Source organism: Amphibalanus amphitrite, unplaced genomic scaffold, assembly GCF_019059575.1.
Source record: "Amphibalanus amphitrite isolate SeventyFive unplaced genomic scaffold, NRLGWU_Aamphi_draft 000314F_arrow, whole genome shotgun sequence".
NCBI lineage: Eukaryota > Metazoa > Arthropoda > Thecostraca > Balanomorpha > Balanidae > Amphibalanus > Amphibalanus amphitrite.
In genome coordinates, this window is record NW_024881809.1 from 298743 (window position 1) to 317655 (window position 18913).

The 18913-nt window shown below is 46.9% G+C and overlaps 1 protein-coding gene across 8 annotated transcripts in view; it reads left to right on the plus strand.

The window, feature by feature from the left end:
• The window catches only part of LOC122388245 (bromodomain-containing protein DDB_G0280777-like), a 115228-nt gene that overhangs the window by 37078 nt on the left and 59237 nt on the right, over positions 1 to 18913 (plus strand). For 2 of the 8 annotated variants that reach the window (XM_043379138.1, XM_043379133.1), the window contains exon 3: positions 15779 to 15985. In XM_043379138.1, coding sequence (XP_043235073.1) covers positions 15815 to 15985 — 171 coding nt within the window. In that variant the 5' untranslated portion in view covers positions 15779 to 15814. Of the gene's footprint in view, positions 1 to 1798; positions 2330 to 15361; positions 15581 to 15778; positions 15986 to 18913 lie in introns of those variants that run through there. The other 6 variants (XM_043379132.1, XM_043379139.1, XM_043379131.1 and 3 more) reach the window with 6 other exon arrangements.

An 18913-nucleotide genomic window follows, 5' to 3' on the forward strand; every position in this document is an offset into this window, starting at 1 on the left:
GGCCGCGGCCTGTCGTCGACGCCGCGTAGTACAAACACTGCTATCGGAGTCGCTGGTGAGTTGCACAATGTCCGGCAGCTGCCAGCAATCGGCCCCTTCCCCTCCCCCTTCCCCGGGCTCTTCTTCCTGAACAAAGTGATCGAATGCACATAGGCTCTCCGTGCTTCTTTCATCCCTTTCCAGGTCAACTGTCTGGCAATAAATTTACCCAAAGGGATGGCTTTTTAGAAACCTTGAAATAAATATCGTATATATCGCTCCTCTGCCCTCTTGCCGACCGTTGCATTTGTTGTTATTGGCCAATTCAATCAGTGACCATTGGCACAGCTCTAGCGGTGCCATTCGTGCCCAGTGGCTGGCTCACAGGCGCTGGTTCACCGCCACCTCTGCACCAGCCCACGGCACGGTCCAGGGGGACTCAGCTTACCGCCCGGAGAGGCACAAAGTCTCCGTCGCGTCTCAGTCTTTCGATAAGGCTGTGAGGGCACCACTGTCGCGGGACGGCTTTCCGGCTGGCAGGCCGGAGACGTATTGACCCGCGGGTCACGACTACCACCAGTCACAAAGGAAACATTATCCAATGAAAAGGCTCGACTATTCTCACTCCTGACAACTTCCCCTCTGTTCCTCTCTGATTCTTGACTCATTTTCTATCTGTCTCTATAGGTACTGCCTTTCTTCTCGTAATGTCCTGCGCCCGCCCCCGTCCCCACTAGAGACCCCTATCTGCGCAGTAGCAACGTTTCAGCGCTGTTGCCAACCGCCCCAACATGACGCAGCTGCCGGTGTCGACACGCCTATTGCGACACAGCGGAAGGCTATGGGTCCCCCACTGACACCGGGGCCATGAGATCAGACCGATAGATTGCCTCCATACGTCTGGATGAGGATGTGGTTGAGAAACTGCAGACAGCCCGACCCGGCAGAGGGGGCGGAGTGGACGATCGCAGAGAGAAGTTCTTATGAAGCGGTGGGTTGTAAGGCTGTGTCGATGTAACTATATGCTTACAATAGACAGCTACATATACGATGCCCCTTGCCACAGCATGGGTCAAGGGGAGGAGGGTACACCCTTTGGCCATGCGACACCTTTTACCACTTTTTCAACGTAACGGCCATAGCAGGGCATATTATTATTTAAATAGTTTTGGCGGTTGCCTACTCCTTCACCCCTGGCACAGGCCAAGTCCGGGAGTGCCGACGCCACCCCGCGATATCTTAATTAGCTCCTCTTAGTGCTGAGGCTCGACCAATTAAGGTTCATTAAGGGTGGCGGCTGAGTCACCACATTCGCAAATTGTAATTGCATTTTTAATTGTTAAATCCCTTCTCGCTGTGGCTTACATTATATAATTCAATGGGTGGATGTTTTGCGTATTTACACCGTCAGTTGGTCGATAATTGAGTTGAGAGGAAATGAAATAAAAAATAGTTGTTTTATGTAGCCAAAACTAGTTTAATCTTGCTGTTTTATCTTTGTTTTCAGGTAACAACATTATTTTGCCTGATAAGTGGAAAGGAGGACGGCTTAGAAGGTGTGCTTTGTTTTGAATAACACGTTTAGACAAAAAAGACACGACTAATACACTGATATAGCAGGGCTAATAGCAGCAATGCTATTCTGGCCTCCAGTCTCCACTGCACCACTGCCACCCATGCCTCGACCCGCCCCCTTCTCCCCCGCTATCCACCCATGACCTGTCTCATGTCTGACCGGCCGAGGTCATCGCCCCGGGCTGTGTTGACCTTCCGGCAGTGGCGGCGCGCCATTCATGCGCGCTACGACCGACGTTTCCTCACTTCCCACCGTTTCATCAGGCGTAGTACGGCGCGCGCGCCCGCCGCCTGGCTCGTATGACGTCATAACCGTTGCATCAGACTCCGAAGGGGGCGGGGTCTGGGCGGGGGCGGCCGGCGCGGCGGCGGCGGCGGCGGCGGCGGCGGGCGGCGCGGTGGGCGGCTCAGACGTTGTGACGCCCCCGGCCGGTAACGACCCTCCGCGCGCGACCGTCCGCCCGATCAGCAGTGTCGTGTGAGGTCGTGAGGAAAAGGGTGACGTCCATCGGCTGGGTGACCGCGACTGTGCGATACGTTATCACCCGAGTGAGTGACACCGCGGTGTGCTTTGTCAACATTGTGGTATTTTCACAAATTTAGTGCAGATATGTTGACATAGTGGAACATTGTTCCTTAGGGGAGGTCATAGGGTGAATTCTGGTGAGACAACCGGTTAGGATCTGGCTCGAACCAGACTGAGGTGCACCTGGGGTGGACCTGTGTCGTCTGACAGCGCTGTGCGATGGACCTGGGCGGATCTGACTCCTACAAAGTGAGTTCGTTGGGAGGGGTAGCAGCGGGTTTTCGTACAGGAACGTTCAAGTGTCTTTTCCCTAAAGCAGCGGAAGTATTGAAAAACGCTCACTAGCTCTTAGGCATTGTCTGTTGAAAATGGTCATCATTTATATCCTTTTCTTCCATTTAATTAACTTTCAGACATACTCGTATATGATTATCCAGCAATCAAATGAAAATTAAAAGGAGCGTTTCATTAAATACATCCTTACGAAGAGCAGGAAGGCTTGGCCTAGTTTAAGACTGTTTTTGTGTTTATATGCTCGGGACTGCACATAACACATTCTTTCCATTAAAATGCTTGCAAGTACGTGGCTTACTGATGACATGATATAAGCGGACCGAAGCGGGTCATTCATCTCCCTAGTCACAAAATAAATCACCGAAACGACTCTTATTTGACAGAGTCGCTCCGTCATCAATTTAATAACCCACCCAACACGAGGACGCCATTTGTTGGTCGGAGAGACTTTGTACACCCACACTGCAATCGGATCCCGAAATCCGGACCTGCTAATGATAACTTGTTATTCTCCTGATTTTTTCATAGACAATAATTTGAACGACTGCCTAGCAGTCGCATATATGTCCATGACTTGGATGCTTTCCTGTTATGAGACATTTATGACACGCCCGTCCATTGCTTTAACGTTACGGCCTATCATAGGACCACTGTCTCAGGGCGATTTATAAACGACTCGTAGTCCGTAGAATCCTAGAATCGCCTTCTTAACGCCAAATACAATTATTTTCAGGAAAGGTCGGGCGCCCATTTTTTAGTTCTTACTTCCAACCTATTGGATTTCTAATAGCAGCGAAAGTGCTAGTCGATTAGCTACTGAGTGGAGACCTGTTGAGGCGACCGGAGACGCCATACTTAACACGCGCACTGCAGCGGGTCTGAGCCGAACACGAACTGCAGGGGGGGGGGGGTTGAAAACAACCCCCCCTGAGATCTCGAAAACGGCGCAACGTAGCGACAAGCGGTAAACGGCGTTGGATAGGTTAAGATGAGATCGACAAGAAATACTAAGATCATTTTTGGGTCAGGTCAAAAACGAGGTCACCAGAGGTCACCGAAGACAAAATGTTACGATTTTCACAACAGGAAATTCGCGGTAGTTTTTCTTGAATAACTTGTCTTGCACACAAGACAGAGGATCGATTCGAACGCCATCGTTCTTAGCTCGTCAAGGCGCATCGAATAATATATAATATGACCTCGAAAGGTCAAGTTGAAAATTTGACCTCAGGTCAAGGTCATGACCTGACCGAAATAGGTCATGTTGCATATCATTCGATCCGCATTGACGAGAAAAAACACGATAAACGTCGAACGGAGTCTCTATCTCTACTCAATCTCAAGTTATTGAAGAAAAACCGCTGGTGACCTCAGGTGACCTAAGATGACCTGGAGATCACCTTCCAAAGGTCATAAGTGATATGTTTCGGTGAAATCACCAACAGGGACCTGTAATACTATGATCCTGGGCGTATTGAAGTCATAGGATGGCATTCAGAGTAAGTTGAAATTTCTCCCATTGACTTATAATGGGCCGGTCGCAAAAATGACCTGACCTTAGGTCATCGATATAAAAATTCCGAGATATACAAGTTGTAGCTCGTGATGACTTTACTATTTCCTGTGGGTTTCAAGATCATATCTCAACAACTGTGGGCTTGGTGGGATTGCAAACTTCGAAATTTAAGTTTCGAGGTAGGGTCACTTGACCTGACCTGGTGACCTGACCATAGGTCACCTGGGTCGAAATTTTTACTCAAGGTGTGCAAAAGTTGTGCGAACATGTATGCAAAATTTGGCGGCGCTACGCGCCGCCGTTTTCTCGCAATTTGCGAAAAACCACAGGGGGGGGGGGGTTGAAAACAACCCCCCCCCCCTGCAGTGCGCGTGTTAATCATTACGAAAGGAAAACAAATTGCATAAAAATGAATTGAGCGTTATTCAGTAAAAGTCTTCATATGTAACAGCCTGCGCTGCAAACAGTTCTGGACATGTGTAGCGCTCACTTTGTTCACGTGTTGCTAATGCAATATGCAATGACAGGAAGGGTGCTGCTCCATTATAAATCATTTCCTGTAATTTATTTTGTGGTATGACAGTTTGACGTTTGTGAAAAGCGATAATGTGAACACATATGTATATATTGCACAAACCGGTTCTGCCTCGCTCCTTATCCATACCCTCTCTCTCTCTCTCTCTCTCTCTCTCTCTCTCTCTCTCTCTCTCTCTCTCTCTCTCTCTCTCTCTCTCTCTCTCTCTCTCTCTCTCTCTCTCTCTCTCTCTCTCTCTCTCGGTCTCTCTTCTCTCTCTCTCTATCTCTCCTCCCCCCTCTCTCTCTCTCTCTCTCTCTCTCCTCTCGCTCTCCACATCTCCTGTCAGGGGTCGTCAGTATAAGCCAGCACCTGCCATTGAGCCAGCACAGTGGGCTTATGGGAGATCCCGCTACCGTTCAGTACCGGGGCCTGTCGGCACCGCTAATTGCTCCTACGACAGCTGGACATGAGCGAATTTCCCGGCTGGCTTTATTGGACCGAATAGGATGGGTTTATGACTTTCAGTGCTGTGAACCCGTTATCAAGGGTGGAGTAGTATCGTCTCTAAGATAATTTCGATGGAAATGTCTGTTATATCTGCCTCCTATAGGTAGCGTTTTTGCGAAATATAGGTAGGTATGTGCTTTACTTCCTATATATGGTTAACCCGGCACCGCCTGGGCTATTTCCGTACCCACGACAGCCTGGGGGGGGGGGGGGTCGGATCCGACCCCCCCCCTGTTATCTCGAGAACCAATGGTCGTATCGAGCCCCGCGAGGCGGCGTTCGAAAGGTCTCTACGAGACCTTCCCAAAGCACTCTTAAGATTTTAAGATTGAGGTCATGTTTCGGGTCAAGGTCAGGTCAAAGGTCAAATTCAGGGGTTTTGCATGAATCGGCTTACGGACAGCGGAATCGATAGCTGCTGCTCGAAACTCACCAAAAATGACCTCAAAGGCCTAGTGAAGGTACCATGTGCGTATAGGGGTCATACTAGGTACAGGTCAAGGTCAGGTCAGGTCACCAAAGGTCACGGTTTTCACTTTCTGCTACATGGGCGTGGGACACATGTTTTATGGCTTATTTTTCACGCCGAATCCGATGGTAATGGTTATATGGGGTTCCGGACAAAAAGTCAAATGATAAAAGGTAAAAGGATGATTAGTCAACAGACATTACGTCAAAAGCAAGAAGTCAAAAATCTTAAAAGTCAACAGGTAAAAGGTCAACAAAGAGGAAAGTCAAAAGGCAAAAAGTCAAAAAGGATAAAACGTCGAGAGATAAAAAGTGAAATTGTCAAAGAGTCAATGAACAAAAAGTCAACTAGCATAGAAGTCAAAAGACAAAAAGTCAAATGGACATAAAGTCAAAAGACAAAAAGTAAAAACGGCAAAAAGTCAAATTGCCAAAAAGTAAAAAGGACAAAAGTCGAAAGACAAAAAGTGAACAGGACATAAAGTCAAAATCCAAAAAACCAAAAGGACAGAAAGTCAAAAGGACAAAAAGTAAGAAAACAACAAGTCAACCGGGCATGAAGTCAAAATAAAAAGTCAAAAGGTCAAAAAGTCAAAAAGACATATAGTCAAAGTCCAAAAAGTCAAAAGGACAAAAATCAAAGGGACAAAAAGTAAAAAAGGACAAAAAGTGAAGAGGACAAAGGTCAAAAGACGAAAAGTCAACAGGACATAAAGTCAAATTACGAAAAATCCAAAGGAAAAAAAGCCAAAAGCCAAAAACTCAAAAGGACAAGTCAAAGAGACAAAGTCAATGACACCTGGATCATCAGTCATTACATACATGAGATAACATTTACAAACAGCTGTACACAATTAAGCAGGATGCTGCACAATATAACCTGCATCATTGGACATTGAAGCGAGACTGCCTCCATTGCGCGACTGATGGGGATTCCCATGGCCCGCAGGCCGCAACCGCGACTCAGCTGGTCACACGGGCATGCTTGGCTGAAATCTGACACACATCCGTTGACACTTACGTGCTGGGTGGGAGCTCGCTCGCATCGTAAGGTTGTCATGAGGCATTTGAGGCAGCGTTACATGATCCTTCGAGACGACTGGCTGTACCAGGCACAGTTTACTGGAATTATTTCAACAAATATAGTAACCCGGAATGTTATCGATACGAAAGGTTCGCTTGTTCAAATTTCCTATATTGTGTAGGGAGACGTTTCTCATCAATTGATTCCGTCACGGGTTCTATAAGCGATTTCACACTTTCATTATAGTTCAAGCGTATTGTATGGTACATACAATTGGTACAATAGTAAAGCGCGTCGTTTCTTTTAGATAGGTGGAAGTTGGCTGTTGGAACGAGAGGCAATTGTGTGATTGTCGGATTGTCCTGCCTTGAAAGGAACGCTCATATGAGCATTAACCCGGCCGGGCCCGGGGGGTAATCCCAACCACCGCAGCCCGGGGGGGCGTTTTTCGCCCCCCCCCCCTGTCTAACTCCGTAAATAAGGGAGCTACGGAAACAAAAGCGATACCAAACGAAAGGTCCTTACCAGACGATTCTAAAGCACCTAAAATTTTTGACGTCAATTTTCAAGGTCAGAGGTCAAGGTCAAAGGCAAAAACCGGCACAGGTGTAGTGATCTCAAAGTAAGCCTTCTAGAGGATGGCAGGATGCATCAAACCGGCAAAATTGGGTATCAAACGAAAGAAGAGAATCTGAGGATTCCGAATATGTGCTCCAAATCAAAGGTCAAGGTCAAGGTCACGCTCAAAATTGACCTCAAACTTTGCACTTTTTCGTACATCTTGCTTGCTAACTTCCAAGACGTTTTGAAATGTTTGGAGGCTTATCAGTTCCCTATTTGTGGTTCATCTTACGATACAAGGCTGCCCAAAGGTCAAGGTCACAGAAGAGTATCCTTGCTAGAGGCTATTTCACTAATTCAAGTTAGTAATAATAAATAAGACAATTTTGCCATCCGGAAGCTCTAAATGAAGGCTTAGAGGAAAATGGATGCGAGATTCGTGATCAGCGAGTACAAATCCATCATAAACGACCTTTCATGTGTCAAGGTCAACCAAAGGTCATTTGAGGTCACACGAGGTCAACATAAAATTTGACCTTTTCCAAACAAAATATATATCATTCGACGCGGCTTGACACGGCGAATGCGATGGTACCACTGCCGTAGCTCTAGGACCATTTTTGTCGAAGTTATTTGCGAAAAACTAAAACCACATTTCGGGGTCGTTGACCTGACCTCTGACCTCAGGTCACTAAAACTATTTTTCTATTTTTCTCTAGGTCAAACGCTACACAACCGTGCTCGTAATTTGTCTTTATCTCTAAAACTCTATTTTTAGCAGCTATTTGAAGTTCGCGTCTGTGACGCCGAAGTTTGCCTTGCAGGGGTCTAGAAAAATCGACCTTGTGACGTCATCAAGGGGGCTAGGTCAAAAATTTTTACTTCAGAAGATGTCAAATTGATGGGAGAAAAGGTACTGAAAGTTTCGCTTTCCTATCCCTAAGCGTTCGGGAGCTATCGCAAATATTCGCCAGGGGGGGGGCGAAAAACGCCCCCCCCGGGCCCGCGAGGGTTAACAGACAACAACCTGTTAATATTCACGGACTGCATACAATTAAGGTGCCCAATTTTCATCGAAAGGTACGGTCTGCATACAATTAAGGTGACCTATTTTCATTGAAATGTATAGGTCAATTAAGTTATCGAGATACCATTGCTAAAAACACAATTTTTTAGGACCTCGGAGCTGTGACGTCCAAAGAGAGGTGACAAGTATAGCGCATTGTGGCCACCAGTTACTGTCCCTCTCCTTCATCTTCGCCTCCGCCCTACGTCTCCTTATCGGAACTGCCCCCCCCCCCCCGCCACCAGCAGGCACAGTACGCCAACTTTAGGTATATAAATAAGTTCATATTTCCAATATACTTTTTAAAGAAAAGTAAAAATAGGTTGGAGCGTTCTTATCGGTAGTGTCGGGGCTCGCACGGGGACGCGCCGAGACGCGCTATGCGGTGCAGACGGCGCCCAGCGGGCGGCGGCCGGGGATCAGGTGGCCCGGCGCGGGTCAGTCGCCGACCGGAGACGCGGGCTGCGGCGTACAGGGACCCGCAGTTGCTACTGTACACATATATTACCAATTTAGAATTGTGTTATTATTTGCTAAGTGCTGGCCATTGGAGAAAAGAAATGTAGCGCAAAGTATAGAGGAATAACACATGTTTGCTTCTAGGACGAATGTTTTGCATAATTCCTCTTACCGCAACAGATATTCTTCAAAAACTACAATCGTGCTATTTTTCTGTGCCGGTTGCCTCCCCAGAGCCCGTCCTTGGTATCGCCACTAGCTCCCGCTCCCGCTACGTGAATGAAAGTCACGTGACTACTACACGTTTGCGCTCAGTACTAACACACCTAGCCCGAGGGCCGGTCCGTAGCGGGGAGGGGTAGAACGCTAGAGGTCCAGCGCAGTGGAGCTGGTGGTGGCCCGTATCATAAAGAGGCAACCGTAAGCAGAACTACAATTGCCGCAGTATGAGATTGTGATAAAGTTTTCTTTAAATGTATTGATTAACAAGAAAGTGCAACGCTTTTTCGAGATAATAAAACGGTGTCCAAGGTCTTGGAAGAACTGTAAAACATATGCAGGAACGTATAAATTTCTGATACAGGCCATGACCTTTCACCTTGCCTCCGGGGAGGACCGCTCAGGAAGCCACATACTGAATGATTCGAGGCCTCGCAGCGCGGCGGCAGACGAGGTGGATAAACCATTGCCGCCTGATCTTTCGAATACTTATGTTTCCAGAAGAAGGATAGGGGGGGAGGGCTGTTTTCAACACACTCACAATCCTTCCCTTATTAAGTTATAGCTTACCGAAAAGATGCAACACAATGGTGGCCGTCACGAGATGTAGCGAATAGTGCCTCAGCCACACCGGTTTTAAGTAAACCTTAAGTATTGGAATTCAGGCCAGTGATCCTGAAGCAGTATTTTATTTTTGTCGTGCATAAGCTGGGATCACGTGGGCAAAGTTAATTGCAAAGAAACGGTTTTAGTTTCAGAACATTTCTGAGGCTAATCGCGCCAAATAGTATACGTTTATTGCAAAATGTCAAATAGAATGTTGACGTGCTATCCAGATGATGGAATTTATACCGACACAAGAAGTCAAAAAGTGGCATCGTGAGTCATGTTGCATACCTATAAATCGATTCGTCAGCTTGGTTCGAGCTCAATAGTTCATTCGCGGATGATCGTTTCGTTTTTTTTTTTAAACAGTTTATGAGCCAGCAACCACCCTCCCCAGTCCCCCCTCCCCCAACAACAACAATTGTTGACAAATACTCAAATACTGTGATGTGATGGCCTAAAATGCCCTCAATTGTGTTACGTATTTGGGCTCTCAACTTTGATTTAGTTCTTTTATGAATGGATGGTCGCATGAATGAACGAATGAAAAGCTCCACATCATTTGAGCGTCAGATGAAATCAATCCTAAAATTTGATCTACCAGTCTGCAACGGGAAGGTTTAAAAACGGCAGTGCAAGTTAAGTGCTGTTTCTAATCTATGCCGTTTTTTACTTAGTGTCTCATAGCTCCTCAATCTTGAGCCGCTTCTCTCACGATGATTCATTTTATATGATGCTTACATTATTCAAGAAGTTGTTGTTTTCGAGCTCGTTGGTCCTAAAAACTGCTATCGAAGTAACTTAAAGTGTTTCGGCACTTAAAAAACAATCGACATTTAAAGGTAGTGTGCCAGCTTTCCTGGACCATATGGAGTTAATGACCCGGATAAGGAGAACCGGATTTTTAGAACTTATCCATACCTTCAAAACTTATGGAAACGTCTTAAATTCTTCAAATTTTGAGTACCCCAGTGCGAAATTCGCCCCGACGGGTTGTCGGTCGTACCCCAACCACATTTCACACCACTATGAACAATAAATGCACACACTAAAATCGCTATTACCGATAGGCTCATCCAATCAAGTTTCGATAAACCCGTTCATCATCATCTCCTGCGGTTTCGAACACGCCTGTTAGGTGGCTTCTGATGCTCGTCGAGGTCGGAATTTCCAAATACGCGTGGTGCGTCGGGCCCAAGTCGGGCCGCGCGCTCTGACTTCGGCCAAGAAAAATGCGTCAGCTGATCATTGTCATTTCTGCCACTTGCGTGTGGTGTAATGGGGTCATAACTTAAGAGACGGCTGTTTCATATCAATTATTTTACATAAAATCATATTTCAAACCACAAATTAATGTTCGACAGCCAAATTTAAGAAACAATACCAATACAGGCTTACAGTTTAAGGCTCGACATTGTGTTGTCTACGATTAGACAGCTGATAACTCATTCCCGTACGTCGTATGGTCGTAACACTATAATGACCTTTGCTTATTGTCACAAGTGCGCCGCATTCGCGATTGTTGCCCGACGCCTGTTTGCAGGTGAGCCCACTACAGTTGTTATACATATCTAAAAACCGATAAACTTTTAGGCGAAAAAGGCACTATTTCAGGCCCATTTTTGATTTTTTTTTGCGATATTAGGTAAAAACAGAAGCTTCTTATCCTAGGAAAAATAAAACGGGAAATCTTTCAAAGGTGGCACACTACCTTTAAACCTCACCAATCTAGGCATTTTCAGCGTCTAACATGTAGCGGAGGGGCGTAGAAACATTCAGCTGTTCGGCCCTTGATAAAAGGGCCAGAGCTTCGCTGAAAAAAGAAAAAAGAGCGTGCTGCTCGTGACGAGAGAAATCCAATGATTTTAGGGTCCTGGTCATCGCTGACGAGAGAAAGCCAGTTATCTTTATGTCCTGGTCAATGTTGAGATCCTAGGTCGACCTCCCAGATCAGGTTAATACTTAATAGGTAACCCAAAAGCACGGAAAATTGGGTCCTGCTAGAATTTCTCCAAGTGAAGTTTGCTGAGACTTGGCTTGCTCCTGACTTCGAATTTGCACTTGCTTTGTTCAAAGACGATGTATCAAAGCATTTCGGGTAGGACGGGTCACGCCAGATCATCCATTAGGCCGTAGGCGTTCTGCTGGCTATCCATAGAATGTTAACCAGCACTAACAGCCTTGCAACATGTTGCATAGGCACACTGATACCAAACTATACCTAGTTTTCAAATGCTAAAATGGATGCTAAATTTCAAAACAACGTCCAACATTACCTAAAAACCACAGTAAAAAGGTGTAAGTTGAAGGAAGTTAACCGAGATCATTTCAAGTAAACGACCTTAATCTGAGTTTCACTTGACCTTGGCACCCACTACAATCTTGAGACAAACATTAAATATTATATTTCACATGTTGTCACGTCCCTAATCACGAAAAGACTGGAAACACACAGAAGATGTGCGCTGACTGACATTCAATCGCTCTTCTGGCCTGACATGATCTTGAGAAAAACTAATCACAGGTCAAAGGTAATTTGGTTCAGGGATTTCAAATTCTCGGGGAAGGTGCAAAAATAATAAGGGCTATTTACTCTTCCGGGAAGCTGTAAAATTGATTATCTCCAGGGCACCAAAGAATCGTCGCAATCCTTAGCTTTTACGCGATTTAGGTATTGGTGAAAAACAGAGGGCAGGGTCTACTTAACTCTATTTGTAGGTATGTGTGGTGAGGGTTAATGCCTATTCATTTTATCTGTGTTGATGAATGAGCGACAATTTCTACATGAACTGAGACCAGGCCACTTGAGTATGTTTTTCTCACGGACAATGACAATACAATAACAATGCGAATAAATCAGACCTTTCGGACAACAACGTGCCTTCGTCAGTGGAGAAAAATACGTGTAGGTTTAACATCGATTAATAATATATGCGGCACCGTCTCGGTCTGGCCAGCCGGGTTGCCGATAAAATACACAAATGTTTATATGCTTCCATGATGTGCTTAAAGGGACCCTCCCACCTTAACATTAGATTTGAGTTGAGATAGCCAAAATGAGGTCCCTGGCTCACAATTACCGGTTTCGGCACTCACAACATCGAGAAATGCCTTAAATCGGAAATATTGAATTTCAAAATTGCAGCATTTTGATTCAGAGGGGCTAATGCTTAGGAATACCCCTCTGAATGTGTGACGTCAGCGCAAATATCTAACGATTTTTTAATGTTTGACTAAAACGTTTTGTAGCACGCGGTGGTATATGCTATTTGCGCGCAACATCTGCCGCAAACGCCGCACTTCTAAAATAAAGTCGCTAGAAACAGCGGAGATCCCAATAAAAGTAAACAAAAGTAAAAGTCTAATATCTTGAAAACCGGTGAATATTTTTCGGTGAAATTTGGTAGATATTCGATTTCGCTCTTTCTGAACCGAGCGACATCACTTTCATGCCAATTCATAAACTTTTTTGAAGGTGGGAGGGTCCCTTTAAAAACTGCTGAAAATATATCCGAAAAAATAAAGATAACTACTTCATCGATTTTATCGAGAGATAACACCTAAACCTATTATAGTGACTTATTTCTTGCCACTGACGAAGGCACTTTGTTGTGCGAAACGTCTGGTTTTATTCGTATTGTTATTGTATTGTCATTCCCTGTGAGAAAAAGCATAACGCTTCAGTTCTAACCATAAGAGTGAAGCGGCTTAATGTAACACTTCACTGTGTATACGAAACCCCTAAGTCCCTAAAAATAATCCTATTTACCTACAGCTTTTAAAAAGATACAGCTTATACAGCTTATTGCTTAGGCATACAATTTTTCTGCAACAAGACAATATTCATTTATCTCCACAGAATATGTTAAAATAGTGCTACTGAAGTTCACTTTCGAAGCGTCTCCTCCACGAATTCCACAGCTCTCGAGTGCCATTTTGGATCACGGAACATGGCTGGGCGCGGGACAGGTCGTGTGCGAGCTTGGACGGGCCACGTGACCACCTCCTGCCCTCCCCTTCATTCCCGTCCCCTTCCCCAGCAGGGCCTCCGATCTAACCGCGCCCCAGGCAGTCGGCTCGGTCCGACCCTCACTGGTCGAGCCACGGCCTGGTGCCGCCTGAGTTTGTGCCGGGTGCAAAACTGGAGCAGTTACTAGCGCCGGAACTAGTAATCAGCACGACCATCGTCAGATGGCAGGAGTGAATGGAATAAGCGGTTCCAGGTTTCAGAAGGAATGGGGCAGGAAGAAGCGCTGAAAACAAGGTTTTGCTGATACAGCCATAAAACGTTCATTGAATTAGGAGAGCAGCACATCAGTTTAAAGCCCTTCAGATGGTGGTTTTAATAAGCACACAATCATTTCCCAATTCGCCTTCAACGGTGTCACAGGCCAAGAATACGCTGAAATACTAGTGTGTACAGAAGCAACTGCGGGTCCCTGTACTTGTACCGACTTAGTTAACGACTGCTGTTAAAGACTACTTTTTGCTATTGACTACATTTTGCGCATCAACTTTTCGCGCACCTATTAACTAGTTATTTGCTTGTTGACTTTTTGTGTGTTGACTTTTAGCGTGTTGACTTTTAAGCATGTTGACTTTTAGCGTGTTGACTTTTAGCATGTTGACCTTTCGCGTGTTGACTTTTAGCGTGTTGACTTTTAGGCGTGTTGACTTTTAGCGTCTTGACTTTTTGCGTGTTGACTTTTTGCGTGTTGACTTTTAGCGTGTTGACTTTTAGCGCGTTGACTTTTTGACATGTCGGCTTTTTGTCCCTTTGACATTACGTCTTTTGACTTCTTGCGTGTTGACTTTTAGCTTGTTGACTTCTGGCGTGTTGACTTTTTGGCAGGTTGACTTTTTGTTCATTTGACATTTTGTCCTTTGACTTCTTGCGATGTCGACTTTCTGTCTGTTGACTTAATGTCCTTTGACTTTTAATCCGTTTACTTTTACCGTTTTGACTTTTCATCCGGGAATCTGGTTATATGTGACCCCAAGTCACTGTGCTGGTGATAAGTGTGCATTGAAAGCATAAAAATCGTTTATACTATGCATAACTAAACGAGGGCTAAGAAAAAAGGTCAATTTTCAATTTTTTATTTTTGACATAAAAATGCACTTTTCTAGACGAGCTTTGTCCCAGGAATCTAGTGGTGCCATTTGTTTTCACGTGCGATGTTCAGAAGTGCCTCTAATTCACGAAAATGCTTATGACGTCACCATGCCCTATGCATGTTGGAGCTATTTTTTACAATTTGGGGGTCAAAAATCAAGATAGAAAGTTGAAATTTGGGGCATCTAATGTTCTAATAGAGCTCTATAACATATATTCCGTTTTTTTGGAAATTCCCAAAATTTTGGATTTTATTAGCTGTTTTCCAAAAAATATAGTTTTTTGAATTTTTAGGGGTGAAAAACGCATTTTATGGAAAATACGAGATAGCCATTTTAAAGAACTCGTTAAGTTGCGTCTTTTGATGTCCTTAATTTGCAATTTGCTTCAAACCCTGATTTTTGGCGATTTTTTAAACATTTACCACTTTTTGACTAAAAACGCCATGTAGTTACATCACTAAAATCGATATATTTCAATTTTTTTTGGACATTTTTTCTTAAAAATTGCACAGGAGACGTCAAATTGATGGGGGAGAAGGTATGCCAAGTTTCAAGTAGATAGCGAAAGTGGTTCATGAGTTATTCAAGAAAAACGGAGGGGGGTCGGATCCGACCCCCCCCAGGCGGTCGCGGGTTAAAAAGGAAACGAATGAATAGGTACGAAACGAAAAACATTGTAAATGAATAGGTAGGTATGTACTCCTCTGCAACTTATACGCAATACGCTACTAATAAAAACGAATAAGTCGCATTATGCTCGATTGATATGCAAACTTTTCATCATATTGCTGCTTCCGAGCTCCGATCATATGAATGGACATGCGGCGCCTCACTGTTGATTGACCGGCCATCTCCGGAAGAGAAGTGCCCTGAGCCGCTAAAACTGCTGCTACCTGGCAAAATTACAGACGACCTTGAGACGAATGTAAACATCGTTAACATTTGTTGTGGAGTGAAACAGGTGCTGGGTGGAGGCGTTTGCGACACATGTCTATTTATTAGAATTTTGTAGCACATTCGATATTTTTTCTCATTTTGTGACTTTTCAAGAACGGCACGAATTCCGCTAACTCCAATAAATATCAGTCATGTGATATCAAACAAGATCAGAGGACTCGGACTTCGGAGTATCCAAAAAGCTAGTGGTACTGGTTCGTGCTGTTACCGCACAATGGAATGATATTTCGCCCTTTTCGTAAATTATTTTTGGAATAATTAATCCCAGTGACGTTGATTGCTATTCCTTGTGTGAATTGACGTAATTAACTGTTGCTGGCCACGACTGCTCGCTGTTATTACGTCCGATCAATGCACCCCACTCATCATTGTCCTTGCTCTTTCAGGAGGCGACTTTGTCTGACGTGATCTCGCTGGAGGACATGGAGGACAGCATGGACGCCGGCTTCCTGGCCGACCTGCCGAAGGACGGTGGTGCGCTGGCCGCTCTGGAGCGTCTGGACACGCCGCCGCCGACTCCCATCTTCCTCTCGGAGCTGGAGAGCTCGCCACTCTCGTCCGCCGGCCTGGAGTCGCCGCTGGGAGATTCTGAGGTGAGCAGACGTGTCTCACGGGCAGCGCAGGTCGCCTTGTGGAACACTTTTGACTTGGTTTGCTCATAATTACCTCAGTCGCTAATCATGGCATTTAGCTGCAGCCGATTTACCTATTGTTTCAAAATAAGGCGAGAGAAAAGGGAGAAGCAGTAACCCCTTCTCTGAACATTTTTAAAAGGGTGGTAAGATATCGTTTTCATTTCTTTTGACAGCTGAAAGTCTTTTACCCTAGCCACAGTTTGTTTTCTTCCTCCTGGGTCTCATAATTTTCCTCGCTAGTCCTCGTTTCGCAAGCCAAACCGAGGACGGCAGATTGGATCAATTTTGGAGCGCTGCTACGTGACCCGGGCTCGAACGCGCTGGTCGACCGATAGCGCGCACCACTGCGATGACGGTCAGCTCCTCTGAAGGGCGGATATCGCACGCCGAGCAGTCCTGCCCGCCGCGCCCGCTGCGCTCGGCCAGGGAGGATTTCGACAGCGGCTTAGTTCCGACGACACGGCCAGGATCCAAAAAATGTTCCCAATTTACCACGCCATTTGTATGTAAGGCAGTGCCGCGTCTTTGGCCCGCGGGCGGCTGCCGGGGGGCGATAGGGCGCGATAATGCCTCGGTAACTTCCTCTGGAACGGGTCACCGGCGTGCGCTGATCACGAGCCGGCCTCATGCCTGCTTACATACGCGAGTAAACCGCCGCGCCGGTCCGCGCGCCCGGCCTGTCGCCCTGGCAACACGTTTCGGTCCGCCAGACTGCCAAGGTCTCCGCGCGGCGGGTTGTGGACGGCCCCTCGGCCGGGCAGTGCCCGCTTCCGCCGGCCTGTCCACGCCACATCTGGTTTAGCCGCCATAGGCTGAGGCTTGACAGGGTTAACCGCGCCCGTGATGACGGGATGAGAGCGGACAGGACGCTCCCAGACACGTTCCCGGCGCGGTTATCTGCCGGAAAGGGGCGGCGGGTGGAGCGGTAGTGGTCTGCCGGAAAGCCCACGGCTGGTTTATCGCAGCTCCGTCCAGCCGTCTGCCGCGCCGCCCCGGAAAGCAGGCAGGGCGGGGGCGGGGGCGGGGGTGGATTCCACTCTGCTCGAAACTCGGCTCGAATCGGCTCAGCAGCGAACGACGATCGCACGGCCAATAGAAGCGGCGGCTCGGTCGGATTGGCGCTTGTCATAGCCACGCGCAGCTGTGTCGGAATTGAAGTTCGCCGCCAAACGGCGCTCGGTGGTTCGTTTCACAGCCAGAATCTCTTTTTATTTCTTCTACTCCGGTTAGAACTTCAGTCTTCGCCGAGAAGTGTTGTTAAGTGGAACTGAATGAAGAAAGAAGAACTATAACGAAATCATTTGTTCAGCATTTAACGACTCACAGCAGAAAATGAATAAAACCCGCTCGCTCTGTCTGCTGGTTTCCAGGAAGCTCAGATCCGGTGTGATTCCAGCTGCCCTCATTTCCGCATCCTTTCATGTCGCTAATTAACCTATCCAGAAGAGGCGCGCAGTTTTCCTAACTCGTTGCCCCGACACTGGCCGCTGCGCAGCCGGCCTTGCCACTGGTAACTGACGCGGCGCGGCGCGGCCACGGATTTCCTCTGGGTGTCGTGAGGCTGTGTCGTGAGGCGTATGGTCGCCCGTGTTTGACCTGCCCCGAGCCGGGGTCGTAACTCTGTCGCCGGTGAAATGTGGCCCCTCGCTGCCGGCACCACGACGTGCGTTCATTGAGCGCCGCTGATGAGACGCGCGGCCGATGGCCAGTGGTGTCCGGTGGACGATGGTGTTGGACTGTGGGTGGTACGGAAGGGCTGTGTGCGCGTGAAAGGCTTCCCGATCGGGCAGGTGGGGAGGGGGGAGGAAGCAATTGTGGGTTAGTGGTATGAAAGGTCAGTAGTTGGTTGCTGCTAGCCGTGTTCATTTTAGTTTTATTTCAGTGCATGTTGACCTTTTAATTCAGTGAGTGCATTTGAAAATGCTTGTACTCACTTCCCTGCATAATTTTGGTGTCCCTAGAATATTTGCCTCTTTAGTTGATATCCATGCAGAGGTCCCATGGATGCATGGACAACGGACATTGAGCAAAGCAAATGCGAGCGGAAACTGAGGAGGGTGGCCCGTGTTGGATTCTGCGTCATCTGTCGGGACGTGCGCCGTCAGTGACGATACGGTCCGACCGCGCGCCCCGTGACACCGACACAACATCAGTCGTGACACGGGCGCTGGCACGGGTCGCCGTGACCGGTCACTGAACCGGCCACAGGGTCCTCGGCGGCCCCTCGTCCAGCTCCTTCGTCACACGTCTGGTGACCGGAACGGAGAATGACCCACCCGGGGGCAGCGTTTGGCCACGCGGGTAGCGACGCGTCATAACTCAACAATGACTGATGCCTGGGAGGAGTTGTTTTGACGAACCCTGTGACTGGCGGTGGCGCTTGTCTTCGTGATTGACTAATTAGGCTATTTTTGAATCGGGAGACAGTCAGAGTCTTGTTGATGGTGGGTTTAATGGGTTCCACCTCGTCTTCTGCAGCTTGAACTGTTGTACTTTCAGCGAGGGCAAGGGCAGGACGTTGACCTTCACACGTCCTGTGACCGTTATGGAGCGAGTGGTGACAACTTCATGGGGTCGAATTGCGTCCCTAAATCGCAGCTGTTCATCATCTCGCAGCGAGCGAACGGCCTGAAGGGTCTACAGTTCTATTTCGGGACCGGATGCTCTCTAAAGAATGTTTAAATTGCGACATATTTGTAAAATGTGGTGTTGCATCAGGCTTGACCTTTCGACGACCGGGGCTTCATTTATTTATTCGTTTCGAAATCCCTCAATAATTATTCAGCTTCACCTGGGAAGTCTGCGGGCTACTAGGTTTAGCGTCCACTAACATTAGAGTTGACAATTTATTGATTTATTTCATTCACTGTTGCCTCAGCCCTTAAC